General features: G+C 35.5%; 2 protein-coding genes across 9 annotated transcripts in view; one reads left to right on the top strand and one right to left on the bottom strand.

Annotated features, from left to right (window-relative positions):
* The window catches only part of NBEA (neurobeachin), a 683,574-nt gene that overhangs the window by 651,330 nt on the left and 12,974 nt on the right, over window positions 1–19,270 (bottom strand). The gene's annotated exons all lie outside the window — the stretch shown is intronic.
* LOC122228017 (small ubiquitin-related modifier 1-like) lies at window positions 15–1,011 on the top strand. The gene has a single exon (XM_042952876.1). It carries the CDS (start codon window positions 170–172, stop codon window positions 473–475), a length of 306 nt encoding a protein of 101 aa, XP_042808810.1. The 5' UTR covers window positions 15–169; the 3' UTR covers window positions 476–1,011.

The following is a 19,270-nucleotide window of genomic DNA, read 5'->3' as shown; positions in this document are numbered from 1 at the left end:
GAGAGGAAAAAGATTGGGAAAAAACAAATAGAACCTCAGGAGCCTAGCCAGCCGCGGTGTTGTGCTGTGGGGAAGAGAGACAGATCTGTAAACCCCGGAGCCAGGGAGCCAGGTTCTGCCGATCCAATGCCCCTGCTGTGCAGAGACCCTGGGTGAAGCCACCGTCACCATGTCTGACCAGGAGGCAAAACCTTCAACTGAGGACTTGGGGGATGAGAAGGAAGGAGAATACATTAAACTCAAAGTCATTGGACAGGATGGCAGTGCGATTCACTTCAAAGTGAAAATGACAACACATCTCAAGAAACTCCAAGAATCATACTGTCCAAGACAGGGAGTTCCAATGAATTCGCTCAGGTTTCTCTTTGCAGGTCCGAGAATTGCTGATAATCATGCTCCAAAAGAAGTGGGAATGGAGGAGGAAGATGTGATTGGAGTTTATCAGGAACAAACAGGGGGTCATCCAACGATTTAGATATTCTTTTTATTTTTTTCTTTACCCTCAACCCTTTTTTATTTTTAAAAATAGTTCTTTTGTAATGTGGTGTTCAAAACGGAAATGGAAACTGGCACCCCATCTCTTTAAAACATCTGGTAATTTGAAGTCTAGTGCCCATTATTCACCATCACTTGTTTTCATTGTGCTGATTTTTGGTGATCAAACCTCAGCCCCCTTCATATCGCACTCTCCTGTTTAAAAAAATTACATGTGTGCACAGAGAGGCCACCACCTTTTCCAGGACTGTGCATTTTCAGGCTTGTGATAAATAAGGTTGACCAATGCGAGTGTTCGTAATGACTTTCCAACCGGCCCTGAAGTTCTAGTATGTGATTGCTTTACTCCTGGACTATGACTTTCAGTGGGAGATGGAAGTTTTTCAGAGAAGTGAACTGTGGAAAAATGACTTTTCCTTAACTTGAAGTTTCTTTTAAAATTTGAGGGTCTGGACCAAAAGAAGAGAAATAGCAAGCTGGAGTCGAGATGACAGAGATCGCGAGAGTAATGACTAACTCCAAAGACGGCTTCACTGAAGAGGAAGCATTTTAAGATAAAAGTCTTGTCAGAAGATCCCAGAAAAGTTCTAATTTTCATTAGCAGTTAATAAAGTTATTCATGCAGAAGTGTGTTCAACAGAACACTGTTCTTTTTTATTTTATTTTCACTTTTTGGCCTGGGATGTGGGTTTTAAATGGACATTGTCTGGACCAGCTTCATTAAAATAAACAAAATATTTGTAAAAACAGTTTAAAAAAAAAAAAAGAACCTCAGGGACATATAGTACAAAATTAAAGATCTAATATAAATGTAATCCCAGTAAAAAAGAGGAATAGAAAATAAAAATATTTACAGAAATCAACAGCAATAAAAACTTTTAAAGTGCCTCCAAAAACAACACACTTAATTCCTCTCATCAAAATCCTATCAAATTTGGTGAGATGAGCTAAAGCAGTGCTGAGAGAGAATTCTACAGTGCTAGAAAAGAAAGAGCTCTCATTGGCCTAAGATTTCATTTATGAATTTAAAGAAAAACAAAACAAGTAGAAGAGTGGAAATACAACACAGAAATCAATGAAATAAAAAATTAGCAGAGCCAAATTTGTTTCTTTGAAATGATTGATAAAATTGATAAATCATTAGCTCAAGAGAATAAGAGAGAGAAAAAGAAAATAATGCAAATTGTCAGTACCTGGGATGGATTATCACTACAAATCCTACATTACAAACATAAAGACGTTAAAAGCATATTACAGAAATGTTTATGAACAACAGTATGCCAACAAATTCAATTACTTACATAGAATGGATAAATCCCTTGTAAAATACAACTTTCCAAACTGACACAAGATAAATGAAAATCCAAATAGCCCATATTTATCAAAAAGGTAAGTTCATTATCAAAAAACCTTCCAATAAAAAAAAGAACAGGCCTAGATATTTTCTATTGGTGAATTCTACAAAACTCATTAATAAAACAGGAAGAAGGAACACTTCCCAACCATTTTATGATAACCCCAGTAGCAAAACCTGACAAGGACATTACAAGAAAATAAAATTACAGACCACAGTCTCTCATGAACACAACCACAGAAATCCTTAATATTGTAAGCAAGCCAAGCCCAGCAATATAGAAAATGGAAAATGCAGCAGAGGTACCTCAGGATGAAAGCTGTTTTAACATTCAAAAATCAATGTAGCATTGCCACTGATAATGTAACATGGTAATCACTCTGGAAAACAATTTAGTAGTTTCTTAAAAAGTTAAACACACATTTACCATATGACCCAGCAATTTTAATACTATGTATCTATATTATACAAATATTCAAAACAGCATTATTAATAAAAGCTAAAAATTGGCAACAATTCAAATGTCCATAAACTAGTAAATGGACAGTCAGAATGCAGTATACCCCACAATGGAATCAGTGTTTGGCAATAAAAAGGAACATAAGTGAACCTCACATGCTAAATAAGGGAAGTCAAACATAAAGATGACATGTAGTGTGACTGAACAGGCAAATATAAAAAGAGTAAGTTAGTGATTGCAAGAGGCTTGAGGTGTGAATGAGGAGTGACATAAGTGTGCCTGAGCTTTCTTTGGGGGGGTGATGAAAATGTTAAAAAAGTACATTATGGTTATAGTTGAATGATTATGGAGAATACCAAGTCATTGACTTGTATGCAAAACAAAAACAAAAACAAAAACATTAATTTTATAGTAAGTAAACTGTATCTTATGAAAGCTGCTTTAAAAAACATAATTATGCAGGGCACCCGGGAGGTTCAGTCGGTTAAGCATCTGCAAACATCTCAGTCATGATCTCACCATTCCTGCAATCGAGCCTCACATCGGGCTCTGTGCTGACGGCTCAGAGCCTGGAGCCTGCTTCGGATTCTGTGTCTCCCTCTCTCTCTCTGCCCCTCCCCTGCTCGCTCGGTCTCTCTCTCTCAAAAATAAATAAACATAGAAATTTTTTTTTAAATAAAATTCTATTTATAATAACATGTAACATCAATAAAGCACTTAGAAATAAATGTAACAAAAAATTTGTAATGCCTCTAAATTACAAACTACAAAACAAAACACTGCTGGGAGAAATTTTTAAAAGGCCTAAATAAATAAGAGATACACCATGTTCATGAAATGGAAAACTCAGGATTTTTAAGAAGTCAACCTCTCCCCCCCAACACCCTGCTTCTGCCAAGTTAAACTATACATTCTTGCAAATCTATTTATAATCTCCCAGGCCTCTTTGTAGACTGACCATGAATTCTAAAAGGTTTATGTAAATGTAACAACAACAACAAAGCATGACAACTAGAATATTCAAAGCTATCTTAGGAAAAGAAACATGGAGGATGCACAAACCACCCAATTTAAAAATTTATCATAAAGCTCCGGTAATCAAGATACCATAGCACTGGCATAAAGACTGACAAACAGGTCACTAGAACAGGATAGACTCACTGACGCTCCAATCAGTTTTCTACACAGGTGCTACAGTAATCCAATAGAGAAAGGAAAGTCTTTTCCACAAATAACAATGAAACAGATGGATATCAATATGGGGAAGAAAAATAAAACCTGGATCCACAACTCATACACAGACAAGAATTAATTTTATATAGATCACAGACTAAACAACTATAAAACTCCTAGAAGAAAACACAGAAGAATATCTGCATCATCTGTAGTGAAGATTCTTACAGGGCATATTCTTAAGGACACAGAAAGCAAAAACCATAAAGGAAAAAACTGATGAATTAGACTTAATCAAAATTAAAAAGCCTTTGTTCATGAAAAGATAGCTATAGATAAATAAAAAATTTAAAGACAAAAAATTTTCCAAAAACATATATGGCAATGGAATGGTATGTAAGATATATAAAGAACTTCTAAATATTTTTTTTAATTTAAAAATGGCAGAACATTTGAACAGGTGCTTCGCAAAATATTAACAAACCACCAATTAAGGATATGAAAATATATTAATCATCATTAGCCATCACAGAAGTGCAAACTAAAACTACAATGAACTAAAATATTATACATCCATAAGAATCACTAAGAGCACTAACCATGTAAAATGCTGGTAAGAATGGGCTCTCTCACAGTGTTGGAAGTACAAAATGTTTCATCCATTTGGAAATAGGTCTAACAGATTCTTGTTAAACCAAATATACACCATCTCTCTGACCCAGCAATTACATTCTTAAGTATTTACCCAAAGGAAATAAAATACAAATCCCCAAATGACTTTTGTATAAGAATGTTAAAAGAAGCTTTATTCTTTTATAATGGCCCCAAACTGGAAACAGCCCAGAGTTCCATCAACACAAGAATAGATAAACTGTGGTAAATTCACATGATAGTCTGCTACTCAGCAATAAAAAGTAACAAACTGCTGATAAACACAACAATATGAACAAATGGCAAAAGCACTATGTTAAATGAAAAGAAGCTTTACTGAGAAGAGTTTATTCATTTTGTCAGATCCCATTTATACAAATTCTATGACAATAGTCTATGGTGGGAAAAAACTTGAGTGGATGTCTCTGGGGATACGGGGTAGAGATTACCTGGTAGAGGGTATGAGGGAACTTTCTGAAGTGACTATAGGATTTTTTATCTTGATGGGGGTTTGGGTTACTCAGGTACAAGCATGTGTGAATACTGAATGTTATATTTAAGATTGATGTTTTCATCATATGTAGTTTGGAGGGGAGTGTTTAGGGAGACCATAACCAAATACTGAATTTGAAATAAAAGATATGTATAGCTACAACCTGATTTGAAATATATGCCAAAAAAAAAAAAAAAAAGACCAAAAACAAGATGGATTGATGGATGGATAAGTGATAAAGTGAGTTCTGTAAAATGTAAATGGTAAAATCCAAGTGGTAAGATGACAAGCACAGGAAATATGAAAAAATCCTAAAGCTCATGAACCTTAGTCTGGAAAGTAAATGACTCCCAGTTATCAAGATGGAGAGAAAGAGAGACAGCACTAGCAGGGGAGGGGCAGAGAAGAGGGAGAGAGAGAGAATCTTAAACAGGCGCCACACTCAGTGCAGAGCCAGATGTGAGGTTCGATTTCACGGCAGTGAGATCATAACCTGAGCTGAAATCAAGAGTTGGACACTCATCCAAATGAGCCACCCAGGCATCCCAAGATGGATTAATTTCTTTAAAGTACTGATTAATATTAGCACCTATTTCATAATTATGTACAATCTACATCCATTTACAGTTACACCTAAATACATAAGCATAGGTATGTAAACAAGTAGAGAAGTCTCCTAGAAGTGAAATACAACTACAAAGCCTCAAAGTCTTAACATTTTTTTTCTGGAGAAAAAAAGCAGCATGGGGTAGTTTGCAAAAGGCCACAATGAAAGAAATGGATCAGCTTTATGACCCCTATAACTCTTCATTCAGTACACTCCATACCAAAGATTCATCTTATATTTTCACTTAATCTTGCATGTCTCTCCTTTATAAAAGTTTCCCTGAGGTTCCACTCCCTAAAGATGTTAACCACCCCCCTCAGAAAGTCCATCATTCTTTGTATTTCTCTTATAAAAACTTATGAAATTTATGCCCACCAGGAAAAATAAAACTGTTAAAAGGCTTGGGCATCAGGCCAACTCTACCTGCATGACCCAAGATAAATTGCTTAATCTTGTTTCTTTGTATGTAAACTGTGGATAACAGAACTTTATCTCACAGGGTTATTATCAGATTATGGTGCTTAGCCTTCTTCATAAAGTACCAGATAAAAATTACTATTATTATTATTATTATTATTATTATTATTATTATTATTATATTACTATCTCCATATGAGCCTCAGTACCAACATTTAACAGGCATTCATTTTTTTAAAAAAATATTCAATTAAAAGAACTGAATAAACTATTCACGTGTCACTGACTGACAGACTATTGCTGTGGCCCATACCTATAAACACACTTAAGTAACTGCCCTTCCAGTTTTAAGATGATACTAGTAACTCATCTGTGGCTACTGACTTAAATGAGCTTTACTTTCGTTCTTTTTGTTTTATTTTATCCCTAAAATACAAGATTATTTTTCCATTACCCTCATTTTCATCACTATTTCTGCATGTACTCATAAGGGCAATTCTCTTCACTCCAATTCTCTTCACTCCCTAACCTAAGAGCTCACGACCACATCATCCAAGCAACTGAATAACGGCAAACCCAAGCCCTCCCCTTGCCATCACTTTAAAATGTTCGGTTCTGGCCCACTCCCCAAATTCCTTGTTTAGAGGCCTTCCAAATGTTCATCTTTACGCACATTTGAAACTTCAGTCATACTAAGTAATTAAATTAACAAGATAAATTGATTAATTGCTACCAGCATGATTATTCTTTCATTGTGAAATCTCCAGGCAAGAATAGGATACAATTTATACTCTGGCAAAAAGGAGAAATGAAAGGCAAAAACCAAGTTTTTAAACGTCCATGCCTTGATCTCTACTTCACAGCACTAAGTGCCACATTTCTATTCTCTCACTGCACAGCTCTCATAATGTGGAACCTACACAGTCTTCCTTAGTCATGGACATAAAACTCAAACCCAAGCCTCTAATTCCTTTAATAAAAAAAAAAAAAAAAAAAAAAAAAAAAAAAGTGAGACTCAAAACAAAATAGAAAGATGAAAAACAGCATTCCAACAACAACACATTAGACAAAATATCACTAATTAAGGAATATGATAAAAATCATGGTCATTCAGAAAAATAACACCTACTAGTTGTTATCTGGTAGATAATACTCAAGCCTTCTTAATTATAGGACTAAAAATGAATTAGTATCTGAGAAGAACTGAAGTCTTTCTCAATGGATATTAAAACACACATTAGTAATCAGGTACCCATGTGGAAAAACTTCCTTGATCACTCACCAAGCATCCTAAAACAAAAATCTCTCTATGGTAGTACCACTGTACTACAGACATTTTCACTAAAATTACATCACTAATATTGTAACATGTGATTTTTAAAATTCTATAAAATAGTGTAACATCAGAAAAAAAATTTGAAGAAACAGAAGATACAATTCAAGTGTCATCTTCTTGGAGAAGCCATTCCCATTTAGAGCAAAGGGTCTACAAACTACTGCCTAGAGATCAATTCTAGCTTGCTGCTTCATTGTAAATAAGATTTTATTGAAATACCACCATGCCCGTTCATGGACATAGTGTTTAAGGTTGACCACAGTATAACTGAAATATATATGTTTGGTCTTTGCCCCAGTTCCTTGCACATAGCTTCAAAACCCTTGACATTTCATAGGTGTCCTTTGTTATCCATAATTAGTCCCTTTTGATTATACCTAATGTTATGCTAACAAGGTGACTCATGGTCAGTCCCTAGATAGTTTAAAAGAGAGGAGCCAGCCAATAAAAGACCAAGCATGTGAGCACAGGGCTGGAGACTGAGTTCAATTATGTGGTCAACAATTAAATCAATCACACCTACACAATGAGTCCACAAAAACTATTGAACAATGAGATTCAGGAAGCTTCCAGGTTGCTGAACATATCGATGTGCTGAAAGGGTGCCCAGAAAGGGCATCGAAGCTCTGTGTACCCACTCCCCACCTCTAACATACTGACCTATATGTCTCTTCCATTTGGATCTTCCTGAGTTGCAGCTTTCATAATAAAACTAATCCTAAGTATGGTGCTCTCCTGAGCTCTGTGAGTCATTCTAGCAAATTACTGAACTTGGGGGGTGGGGCTATAGTCAGCCAGGCAGAAATGTAGGAAGCCCCACTTGTAGCTGGCATCTGAAATGGAGACAGTCTTGTGGGACCAAGCCCTTAGCTTATAGGTTTGCACTAACTCTAAGGTCAGAATTCAATATAATTATAGGACACCTAATTGAGGTCAGAGATTAGTGTTGCTACCTTCCCACTACAGCTGCAAAGTAGAGCAGCTGCAATAAACAAAGTATGGCCCATAAAGCCTAAAATGCCCGGATCTTTACAGAAAATATTTGCCTACTACTGTTCCAGGGAATTAGTCTCTCAAAGTCTCCTGTTTCAACACTTTTGGTACATATCACTAACACATTAACAATTATATTTATATATTTACTTGTCTATCTCCTCCAGGACATTACTACTTATGAATAAAAAATAGTTTCATTATCATCATATTTTTAGGACCAACTTCTTGGCATACAGTTGACAAAAGCTTAATAAAAATACCTATTAAAAAAAAAAACAAAAAAAAAACTTCTTACAGCATGTTTCTGTCCCAGTGTATCTCTTTTGTTTTTTATTTGAGAGAGAGAGAGAGAGCATGAATAGGGGAGAGGGGCAGAGAGGGACAGAGAGAGAGAATCCCAAGCAGGCTCCATGCCCAGCACAGAGCCCAACATGGGGCTTGATCCCATGACCGTGGAGTCATGACCTGAGCCAAAATCAAGAGTTAGACATTGAACCAGCCAGGCGCCCCCAGTGTATCTTATTTTCTATTTTAATATCAGGCCTATGTTCTGATTCTAAAAGAAAAAAACAAAACATTATTGAGAGATCATGGATTATTAGCATATTAAGGCCTGAGAGTACCACAAAATACTCTAATTCAATCTTTATTTTCAGTCACGCAAAATAAAGTCTACAACGCTTAAATGACTTGACCAACTAATTAGTAACAAAGACAAGATCAGAATCCAAGTCCAAAATCAATAATCTTTTCACTAACAATACCAAATCTTTCTAATGAGTGAATAAAAGCATCACAACATAAGTAAAACTAAACTTTGTTCAAAATGTACCCCCTAAAAGTACTCTACATTCATGCTACTCAGAGTACCAGTCAATGAATGAGAAGGCTGAATCAGAACATGAATCAACACACTTCTTTCACAAAGAAAGTTTTGTTATGGAAAAAAAATATTTGAAATAAACAGTGTGCTTACTAACAAATTTGATTTACATTCTGGCACAAGCTCCTTATCTCCTCTCAGACCAAGAAACATTTTACAAATAGGCAAACCTCTTCTGGGGGCCACATTTTCAATAGCAATGTACTAAACAAACATTCAGTATTAAAGCAGAAACTGTTAAAAGTATAATGATCTTCAAATATACAATTTATATACACAGCTCCCACCTGAAAGGAATACGAGGGAAGGAAAATAACATCTATTTCATTCCATATATAAGGATTTTCTTATATATCCATATATATATGCAGTGTAGACACAGACATAAAGAGGAAGACAAACAGAAGCTCAGAGAGATGTAATACTTGGCTCAAGGTCACAAAGCAAAGAAGAGGCAGAGCCAGGATTTGAATTCAGATTAGTCATTCCACAAAGGCCAAGCTCTTTACAGAAAACCAGGATACAAAAACAGATTTGACTCAAATAGCATTTGCACATTAATTCATAAATCTAAATATAGTCCAGCACATCAATTCATAGCTGTAAAAGGCCTAAAAGGAGCAGGTACAGGATGGATCTAGAAGAAGCACCCACTATTTATACAGACTTCACCACTGAACAGGCTGTCCTCTCTGACCAATCCTGTTGTTTCAAGGAGAGAAACACAAGAAATACTGAAAGAGTAAGACAATACTAGTCTATCTAATCAGATCACCTTACACGGAATGTACATACGTATTGCTTTGCTCTTGTCACTCTTGCCAAAACTTCTCCTCCACACTGCCCAAAGTCCTGAGCTTCCAATTTACCCAGCTTCATTTGTCTCATGTGTAAAAGGGGACAGAAATGCCTATATCATGGAGTTACTACCTTAATTGAAAATACTTTATTTTCTCTATTGTAAGAAATATTTTTCATATATTAACATTTCTGAAATCAACATGTAACTAATAATTGATGTGTACATTTAATGTAGTAGTGTTTCCTTTCTTACCCCTAAGTGCTATTATTAAATCAGTAACGGTCAACTGCATAGCAGAATACCTAACAAAAACTTGTAACTACTATCATTATTTTATTATGTTTGGTGGAAATAAGAAACAGATTCTGGTTTTGAAAGCAGCTCATTCCAGAACTTTTCTTTATGTACTCATAAAAGCATACATGTTTAAAGCATTATTTTTATTTTTCCTGCTCTCCCTCCACCTTGACGTCTAGAGACCTTGATTTTGCCAACTGCAGTTTGCCAACCACATCACATTTTAAGTGACTCCTGAGTTTGTTGACAGATTAATGTATTTAAAAGATAACTAATGTAATGCAAAAACTGGAAATACTTAACTTCCTGAAAACTGTCTCTGACTCTGAATTAGAGAAGAATCCAGTAGAGACAGAAGCTTAAGCTAAGTCCTAAGGATAGGCAGTAATTTGATGGGAGAGAAAAACATTGCTACAAAGAAGGTACTACTTTAAACATACTATGCTGATCCAAATTTCCAGATGTAGATAGAATACTCTCACTCTACCCGATCTACTCAGCAAACGCCTGCTCACCCTTCAAATCCAATCTCAAGAGAATCCTCTACCTTAAAGTCTTTCCTGACTTCTGCAAACAGTTTTGTCACTTTCTCTTCTGTGATGTTGTATTCTAATACACACTTTTTCTTGAGATCACAGGAGAAATAAAAGGCAGAACAAACACTTGAATTCAGATTAGTCAAGCGACAAAGGCCTGATCACATTATTCAGTATTTTTTAAATTTACACATCAGTCTCTCTTTTTAGAATCTGAAGTCTTTAAAGAAAAGATTCATCTTTCCAATCCCTTTCTACCCCAGGTTTGACCATACTATTCCTAGGAATAAGCAATTTAGCTCCCAGTCACCACTGAGAAATAAAAATATGTTTAATCTCCTTCTCCTCTCCACTGGGTATTTATAAATCTTTCAAGGTTTAGAACATCCAAGAATGTTGCTGAAGTATATATACTCTTAAATTTTAATGGAAGAAGACAACACATATCGCCAACTCTCAAAAACTAGACAATTATCCAAATGCATCGTGCTAGCTTTGAGGCAAGACATCCCAAGAACACTGCTGTGACGCGTCCTCTACTCTGGACACTGCTGTGAATCACCCAGAAGCTTCTTACAACAGTTCTTTCTCCAGTCCAATATTTCTAGCACCCGCTGGTCCCAATGTTGTTCCAGTATTAATTTGATCCAAGGGGTATCAAGTGTTTGCCTACTAATCACCTAGTCACCTAGATAATGCTCTTCCCCTGGCTCTTCCTGCACATGGAAGTGAGAAAATAAATTTCTGCTGTTCAAGCTATCTGTTCTGTGACAGTAGCCTTAGCAAATTAGCACACCAGCCAAGCCCAGGTAACTCAAGTTGAATATAATAAAAGGAATAATTGCTAGATTAGAAATTCAGAGACCTGAAATCCAGTCCTAAAGCATGGCAATTTAAAAACTGTGTAACCCAGATTAAACCAGTAACTTTCCTGTGCCTAGGTTTCCATATCTGAAAACCAGATAATCTTTGAAACTTTATCATGTACTAGCATTCCAGAATTCTAGTATTCAAAATCAGGGTCCTATTTAAAATATGGTGCTCCCGGGGCGCCTGGGTGGCTCAGTCGGTTAAGCGTCCGACATCAGCTCAGGTCATGATCTCACAGTCAGTGAGTTCGAGCCCCGCATCGGGCTCTGTGCTGACAGCTCAGAGCCTGGAGCCTGCTTCAGATTCTGTGTCTTCCTCTCTCTCTGCCCCTGCCCTGTTCATGCTCTGTCTCTGTATCAAAAAAAATAAATTTTAAATATGGTACTCCTGACAATACTAAAATTAGCACTCTAAATACAATAGGGGACTCTGATTCTGATAAATCAAATAAATAACAAACTGTTATGTCCTGCTTTCCAGGTAAAGTTATGGCTACTTCTCAACTTCTGTTTTAGTAAACAGGATAAACACGAATTTCCAGAAAGTATATTTTCACATATATTTTCTAACAGTAATTCATAACAAGTAGTCATTTCTTTCATTAAGAAACAGTCTAGCAAATAATTCAAGCAAATATCTAGTAAAACACGTTAGAAATAATTTTCATCCAACCAATTCTTACATTTTATTGTAACTGCTTCTTCAACTCTGAAGCAATGTTTACAATTTGCCTTCCAAAGTATTTGCTGACAATAAGATGCATTTTAATTTGTTGCCATATTGATTTCTATGAATTATTTAGGCAATTTTTACCAGAGCAGGGAGAACAAGTTTTTCCCCAATGAGATGTGGTTTTTAAATTATTGCTATTAAGTCAATGCATCAGTTAGGATGAGGTTTACTGATACATAACAAGAAAACCGAAAACATGAGTGGTTCAAACAATATAAAGATTATATATGTGTGTGTCAGCATGTATAAATATATATTTGTATATGTATATATACACACACAGATGCATACATATAAAGAAAGAAAACATGCTAGAACATTAGTTTATTTCTATCCCTCCAATGGTTCATTTATTTTTAAGATATTCCCTTCTAAACCAGTGCTGCCCAGTGAAAATATTATGTAAGCCATATATAATTTAAAATTTTATTAACCACAATAGAAGAAAATGTAAAGAGAAACAGGAGAAATTCAGTTATATTTCATTTAACCCAGTATATGTAAAACACCATTTTAACATGTAATAAATATTTTCAAATTATTATGATTTTTATACCAAGTTTTCAAAGTCAAGTGTGCGTTTTATGCTTTCAGTACATTTCATGTGCTCACCAGCCACACGTGGCTCGTGTCTACCCTATGACTGTACAGCTCTAGACAGACCTAGCCAGCTTTCAAACCTCAGCTCAAGCATAACTGCTTGTGTGAAGCCTTCCCTTGATGCCTTCCTTTGACTTCATTAGTACATTTCTCCTTTCAGTGTGGCCCACCATAACCTGATTCGTTTCTATCATAGAATTTACAGATATAATTGCCTGTAATTATCACCCTCCATAGCATTAAACACTCTAGGGCAGGGATTTGTCTTGATCATTGTATCCTCAATGCCTAGCATTACATATGGTGAGTACTCAATAAATATTTGCTTGAATAAAAGGGATAGGCAGTCAGATATGAAGGGCAGGTTGAAAATGAGTACATATAGTCAGACCCAGTAGACCAGTATTTAAATGGGGGTGGAAAGAAGGGCACAGAAGAAGTAACTATGAACAAAAGAACTAGATAACCTGCAAATTAAATATAGTACTCTACCCTGAATACTTAAATCAATTAGAAAATAAGTCAAGCCAACTATAAAATAATATAATTCAATAACAGTATATATTAAACATTAATCTCTATCACAGTATAAAGCAAAACTTTTCTAAGATCTCTGCTTTTTCCTTAGGAATAAACTACATTAACACAGTCCCTTTTTAACAACTAGTAACATATCACAAACGATACATGTAATTATTAAATTCTATCCTCATATACTACCTCCCCATTAATATATCTTTATGCCTTTTACATATGAAGATAATAAATTAAGGCTCTAAGGTACAAAATACATTATCATATTGACCCAGCCCCAACCACTCTCTCCCTGGAACTGAAATCTATGTTGCAAATGTCTATGTCCCATACATTCTAGGCAGGTCATTTTCAATTTATTTCAGTTTGGCAGCCTAATTTTTCAATGTAATTGGGTTCAGCTGTCATTCTGAATGACAGTTTGTCATGCAGTAACTAAAATACATTAGTTTACCTTTCAGAGTGCAATTACTAATCAGGTTAAATATTATTTCTGGAATTTTAAAAAAGCCCAATATAATTAATTTTTAAAATCAGCAAATCTGACTAAAATATATTTGCTCAACATAATTCCTATAAAAGTATCTAAATGAGTATTTTCACTGAGAAAATAGCTTCTTCACAGCTACTCAACCCATCCCCGAAATAAGTCAGTCATCCTAAAAATGAATGCTTTTTGATCCTAAGGCCCAAATGAGGAAATGGTAATAGTTCAAAACAACTCCAAGACCATTCAGGCAATATTACTGAACTGTGACCAATTAGTTTAGTCAGTCCCTGTGTGGTACTAATGAGACCAAGGAAATGGGTTACATTTCCATTTGAATCTAAACTTAGTAAAGTGAATGGTTAAAAGACTGAATCTACAATCCCACCCAATTAGGGTCTGCTGTCTGCCAGGTTGATGACTTCAACAATAATAGCAATGAAACAAGCATGTGAATAGATTAACAGCTAGGGGGAAAAATTCACACCTTAGCATGGAACAGATACTCCAAAGAAACTTGCAATGTGAAAAAGTCACACTTTGATAAAGATGAATCATTAAAGCTCAACTCTTAAAAACCAAGACAAGTAAATATGCTACCTTATAAATAGTTTCTACATTATTACATATAATATTTGACCTAACATATTTTTCTGGAACATTCTTTCAATTCTGGAATGCTACATAATGAAAAACTGTAATTTGGTTGGCAGAAAGGAAAAACCAGAGTCCTTTCAGCAGTAGGAAGGAACAGGATTTCCTTACAGAGGAAGAAAAAGTTCACCAAAACAGTTAACACCAGACCAGTTAAGAAAAAGACTTATTTGTGGTGATCCTGAAACTGAACTATATCAAGCTAGCTTGAATCTTCTTCTAGATTTCGGAAAACCATTAACTCAACTTTGATAAAATGTTAATTTTTAGAGTTCTGATTTTATGAGACTGATGAAATTGAAAATAATTTAACACACTCAGTGCCCATCATCTCTTCCTCCACCTTCTCTCTTAATCATGAACTACAAATGCCCAACAGAAATCTAGCTCCTTCTCCTCACATGCAGTAAAAGGGTAAGCAATGAAAACTAAACTCACCTCCTCTCTCCACAGGGCTGAAATTTACACAAGTTTACTCAATTGTATTTAAATTACAACTTCACTCAGTAAATTATACATGTCATATACCCTATCATCACCACCTTTTCAAATCTCAACCTACACGTTTAAAAAAAATAATAATCATTGAGTGCTTACTTTGTATCAGACCCATCACCAGGCATCAGGAATCTCTTCCCATTGTCCCTTCCCTCAATCATAACTTAAAAATTTGAAATCTATCCCCTTCTTACTGATGAACATACTCTAATAGCAGTGTTAAGAGTGAATCTTTTTTTTTTTTCTCCTAAGATAATGGGCAAGGGAGCACCTGGGTGGCTCAGCTGGTTAAGCATTCAACTTCAGCTCAAGTCATGATCTCATGGTTCATGGGTTCCAGCCCCACGTAGGGCTCTGTGCTGACAGCTCAGAGCCTGGAGGCTGCTTCTGATTCTGTCTCCTCCTCTCTCTGCCCCTTCCTCGCTCTCTCTCTCTTTTTCTCTCTCTCTCAAAAATAAATAAACATTAAAAAGATTTTAATAAAAGAAGATAAAGGGTATGATAGCTTAGAAAATCATGCAAAGTGTAATTTATTTCCCAAAGTTTTCAACACAAGACCTAATTCCTGAGTCACCAGTATACCTAACAATTAAGTTAGCTATAGACAAAAACTAAAAGAAATATAATGTGAACCACATATATGATTTAAAAGTTACCTAATAGCCACATTAAAAGAACTAAAATGGAACAGGTGAAGTTAACTCACTTTATAAATTAATAAATAACCCAAGTGGCAATATAACCAAGATAATTTCATTTCAACATGAAACCAACATAAAAATTAATAATGAGATATTTTACATTATTTTCCTCATCTAAGTCTTTGAAATGCTGTATTTAAACTTAAAGCATATCTAAATTCTTATTAGCTGTGTTGTAAGAAGTGCTTGACAGCCACAAAACACAGGGGCTTCTACCCTGGACAGTACAGCTACAGATAAGCCAAAAGAAGAAGCACTTTAAAACAAGTAGTAAATATATGAAGAGACAAACTTACAATGAGACCAAGTTTTCAATAGACTTTAAAATGGCATAAACATAGCCATGACTGATAAATCTTTACTAAGTTATTTAAGATAAAGTAGGCCTATACTGCAGGGGTATAAAAGAGGATGGATAAATTATGTTATTTCTTAAAAATAAAGAAAAAAGCAGTTAAAACTAAAGATTCACCTTCAGAAGCTGTATACTACAAAAATGAGTTCAAATAAATAGGGGCATGCTCTCTAGAAGCTTCTAACTAGGTACATAAGATGAAAGACACGTTTTAGAAGGGCACCTGGGTGGCTCAGTCTGTTAAGCATGAGACTTCAGCTGAGGTCATGATCTCACACTTGGTGAGTTTGAGCCCCGCCCTGGGCTCTGTGCTGACAACTCAGAGCCTGGAGCCTTCTTCAGATTCTGTGTCTCCCTCTGCCCCTCCCCCATCTGTGCTCTGTCTCTCTCTCAAAAATAAATGAACATTTAAAAAAAAAAAAGATAAATTTTAGAGAAAAGCGTTTTTTTTTTTTTATTTTAAAACAGACTGTTTAATGCAGGCAGATTAACAAAAAACCTCTTAAGAAAAAAATAAATTACAGGTTGTTGTATTTTTTTTAATGAAGGAGAAGTTGAGGTAAAATCACTACTGAATATTCTATAAGAAATTGGAATCACTGCAACAAATTGCTGCTGTCTTCCATAATTAATTAATTTTTTAGATGACAAGAATTATTCATGTTTGAGTATTATTCCTGGTCTTTCTTTCCCTGTGCCTACTCAAGAGAATTCTGGCTTGGCCTGCTGAGTCTCTTACTCCTGCCACCCTGAGACTGTCTTACCAGTCTAAATGGAAATTATTTTAGGCTTTGTAATATAGAGAGAAGAAAGGAATACTAAGAATTTACAAGGTTAGAACTGTGTGCTGATTTTTTTTGACAAGTTCTAGGATAAGAGGATCAAAAGCAGCTATACTATGGAAACAAAGCAAAGAGAGAAAACGTAAATTTTTAAGAAATATTACTATGGTCTCTGTATCTCTATTCCACATAATATTCAAAAATAGGAGTAACGAGCCTGAGTCATATAGAAATTACTTTTTCTTATTGGAGGCTGTTTTTCATTTCCATCAACAAAGAGACTGATACATACAGATCCTGAATTTACAAATGTAACCTACAAATACAGTCTCCAGAGTATCTTATCTGTGTTGCCAATGGAGACTGGTTTGAATAAAAAACTCTTACTCTTTGAAGACATATGCTAAGTGAAATAAGCCAGACAAAAGGAAAAATACTGTAGGATGACACTTATATGAAGTAACCAGAATAGTCAAACTCACAGGGACAGAAAGTACAATAGTGGTCACCAGGAACCGAGGGAAAAGGACTGGGGAGTTACTATTTAGTGGGTACAGAGTTCCAATTTGGGAATATAAAAACAGTTATACTGGTGAATTTTCTCACAATCAAAAAGACATAAAGACTTTGAACAAACTGAGTTAGCTTTGAAATAAACCTAGTAATAATGACATTTGAAAAAATAAAAATTAAGAAATAATTCTTACTGACTTCTAAAGCCACATTTACCACCATTAAAAATATGTATTCTTTATTAAGATACTCATGCCTATTTGTTGAAAATAAGTGTGCTGGATGCATAACATTATTTTAAGAAATTGACATGGTAAAGCAGTAGCTAAATTAATATAGCATAGTGAAAATAGTTTTTAAATGTTAGTAATCAAAGTATTCATTTAGAAATATTCATTTCCCAAATACAGTACTTACATTTCTTCTTGGTTGGATAAAGTAAATAACAAACATTTTAAAATGTAGGAGCTTCATGCATTAAACCCCATGGTATCTCTCTGAAAATTATCTGTGGAGTTTCAGACATGAGGACAGTTGGGGACACAGCAATTTGGAAATAACATGAACAACAGGTTTTATAGAATACCTGGGAACACCGCAGCTTATGTCTACTCTATTATCCTAGCCTCATGCATATGGCTACAAGGTATCCAAGGGAAAAGTCTGTTTCTTCTAGCAAGAGCTCAACTAAATGGAGATTTAGCAAACTATTTTTTTGTGTGTAGCTCTCCTCGGCTACTTATGAAGCCCAGTTATCTTACCACTCATAGAAATACCTGCCAAGCCAAGCATTAAGGACAACGAACATTATTCAGATGAACATATATGAAATTCATATCCAAATAATTAATTTTTAGTACAAGCAAAATATCAGTATCTTTAATAGGACAATAGTTAATTACACATTTCAAAAAGAAGTCAATGCAATTAGTTTTTCTCTATTCACCTTTAGTTTCTCTTCTGAATTATGATACTCTCAAAATAAGTCTCCTTTATCCTCTGCCAGTATGAAACATTCCTTTAATTTTTTTTAAGATTTTATTTTCTGGGGGGCTCCTGGGTGGCTCAGTTGGTCGGGCGTCTGACTCTGGCTCACGTCACGGTCTCACAGTTCGTGACTTCAAGTCCCACATTGGGCTCTGTGCTGACAGCTCAGAGCCTGGAGCCTGCTTCAGATTCTGTGTCTCCCCCTCTCTCTGCCCCTCCCCCACTCATGCTCTGTTTCTCTCTCTCTCTCTGTCAAAAATAAATAAACATTAAACAAAATTTTTTAAAGGTTTTATTTTTTTTATGTTTATTTTTGAGAGACAGAGTGTGAATGGGGGAGGGGCAGAGAGAGAGAGGGAGGCACAGAATCTGAAACAGGCTCCAGCCTTGAGCTGTCAGCACACAGCCCGAAGCGGGGCTTGAACCTATGAACCATGAGATCATGACCTGAGCTGAAGTTGGACGCTTAACTGACTGAGCCACCCAGGCGCCCCAAGATTTTATTCTTTTTAAGTCATCTCAACCTCCCTTGTGAGGCTTGAACTCATGAACAAGAGATCAAGAGTCACATGCTCTACGGACTAGGCCAGCCAAGCACCCCATTCCTGTATTTTTATATGTTATTCATTATTTATTGAACGCCTACTATGTATACATAATTATTACACAATAGTATAACAAATACTGTTTCTGTCAACAGTCAAAAGAAAGGATAAGTACATAGGAAAAAGATATACCCCCCTATGTCAAAGAGCCAATAGATCAGAAGTCTGGGAGCATGCAAATATGATCCCTACATACATAGAGCTCCTGAAATAATACACTGAATTGGACTCAAATAAATTTTACACCTCCCCTGAGCAAGCCTGAGAGGGGAGAAAAATGTGAACACTCATGGAATAAAAACAGGGGGATTTCTATAAGAAGAATTAACTATAGTTAACATCAGAGGACAAAACTGTGAGGTCCCTCATGACCTGTCTCCTTGTGCAAGCTATCCTCTCTTTGTAGAAACTTTTCCACCCCTACCCCTTTAATCTTGAGAAACAGCTCTTGT

The sequence above is a fragment of the Panthera leo genome, chromosome A1 (genome assembly GCF_018350215.1).
Source record: "Panthera leo isolate Ple1 chromosome A1, P.leo_Ple1_pat1.1, whole genome shotgun sequence".
In the NCBI taxonomy this organism is placed as follows: Eukaryota; Metazoa; Chordata; class Mammalia; order Carnivora; family Felidae; genus Panthera; species Panthera leo.
The sequence above is the reverse complement of the archived record's forward strand: the minus strand, read 5'-3'. Positions and strand labels throughout refer to the sequence as shown.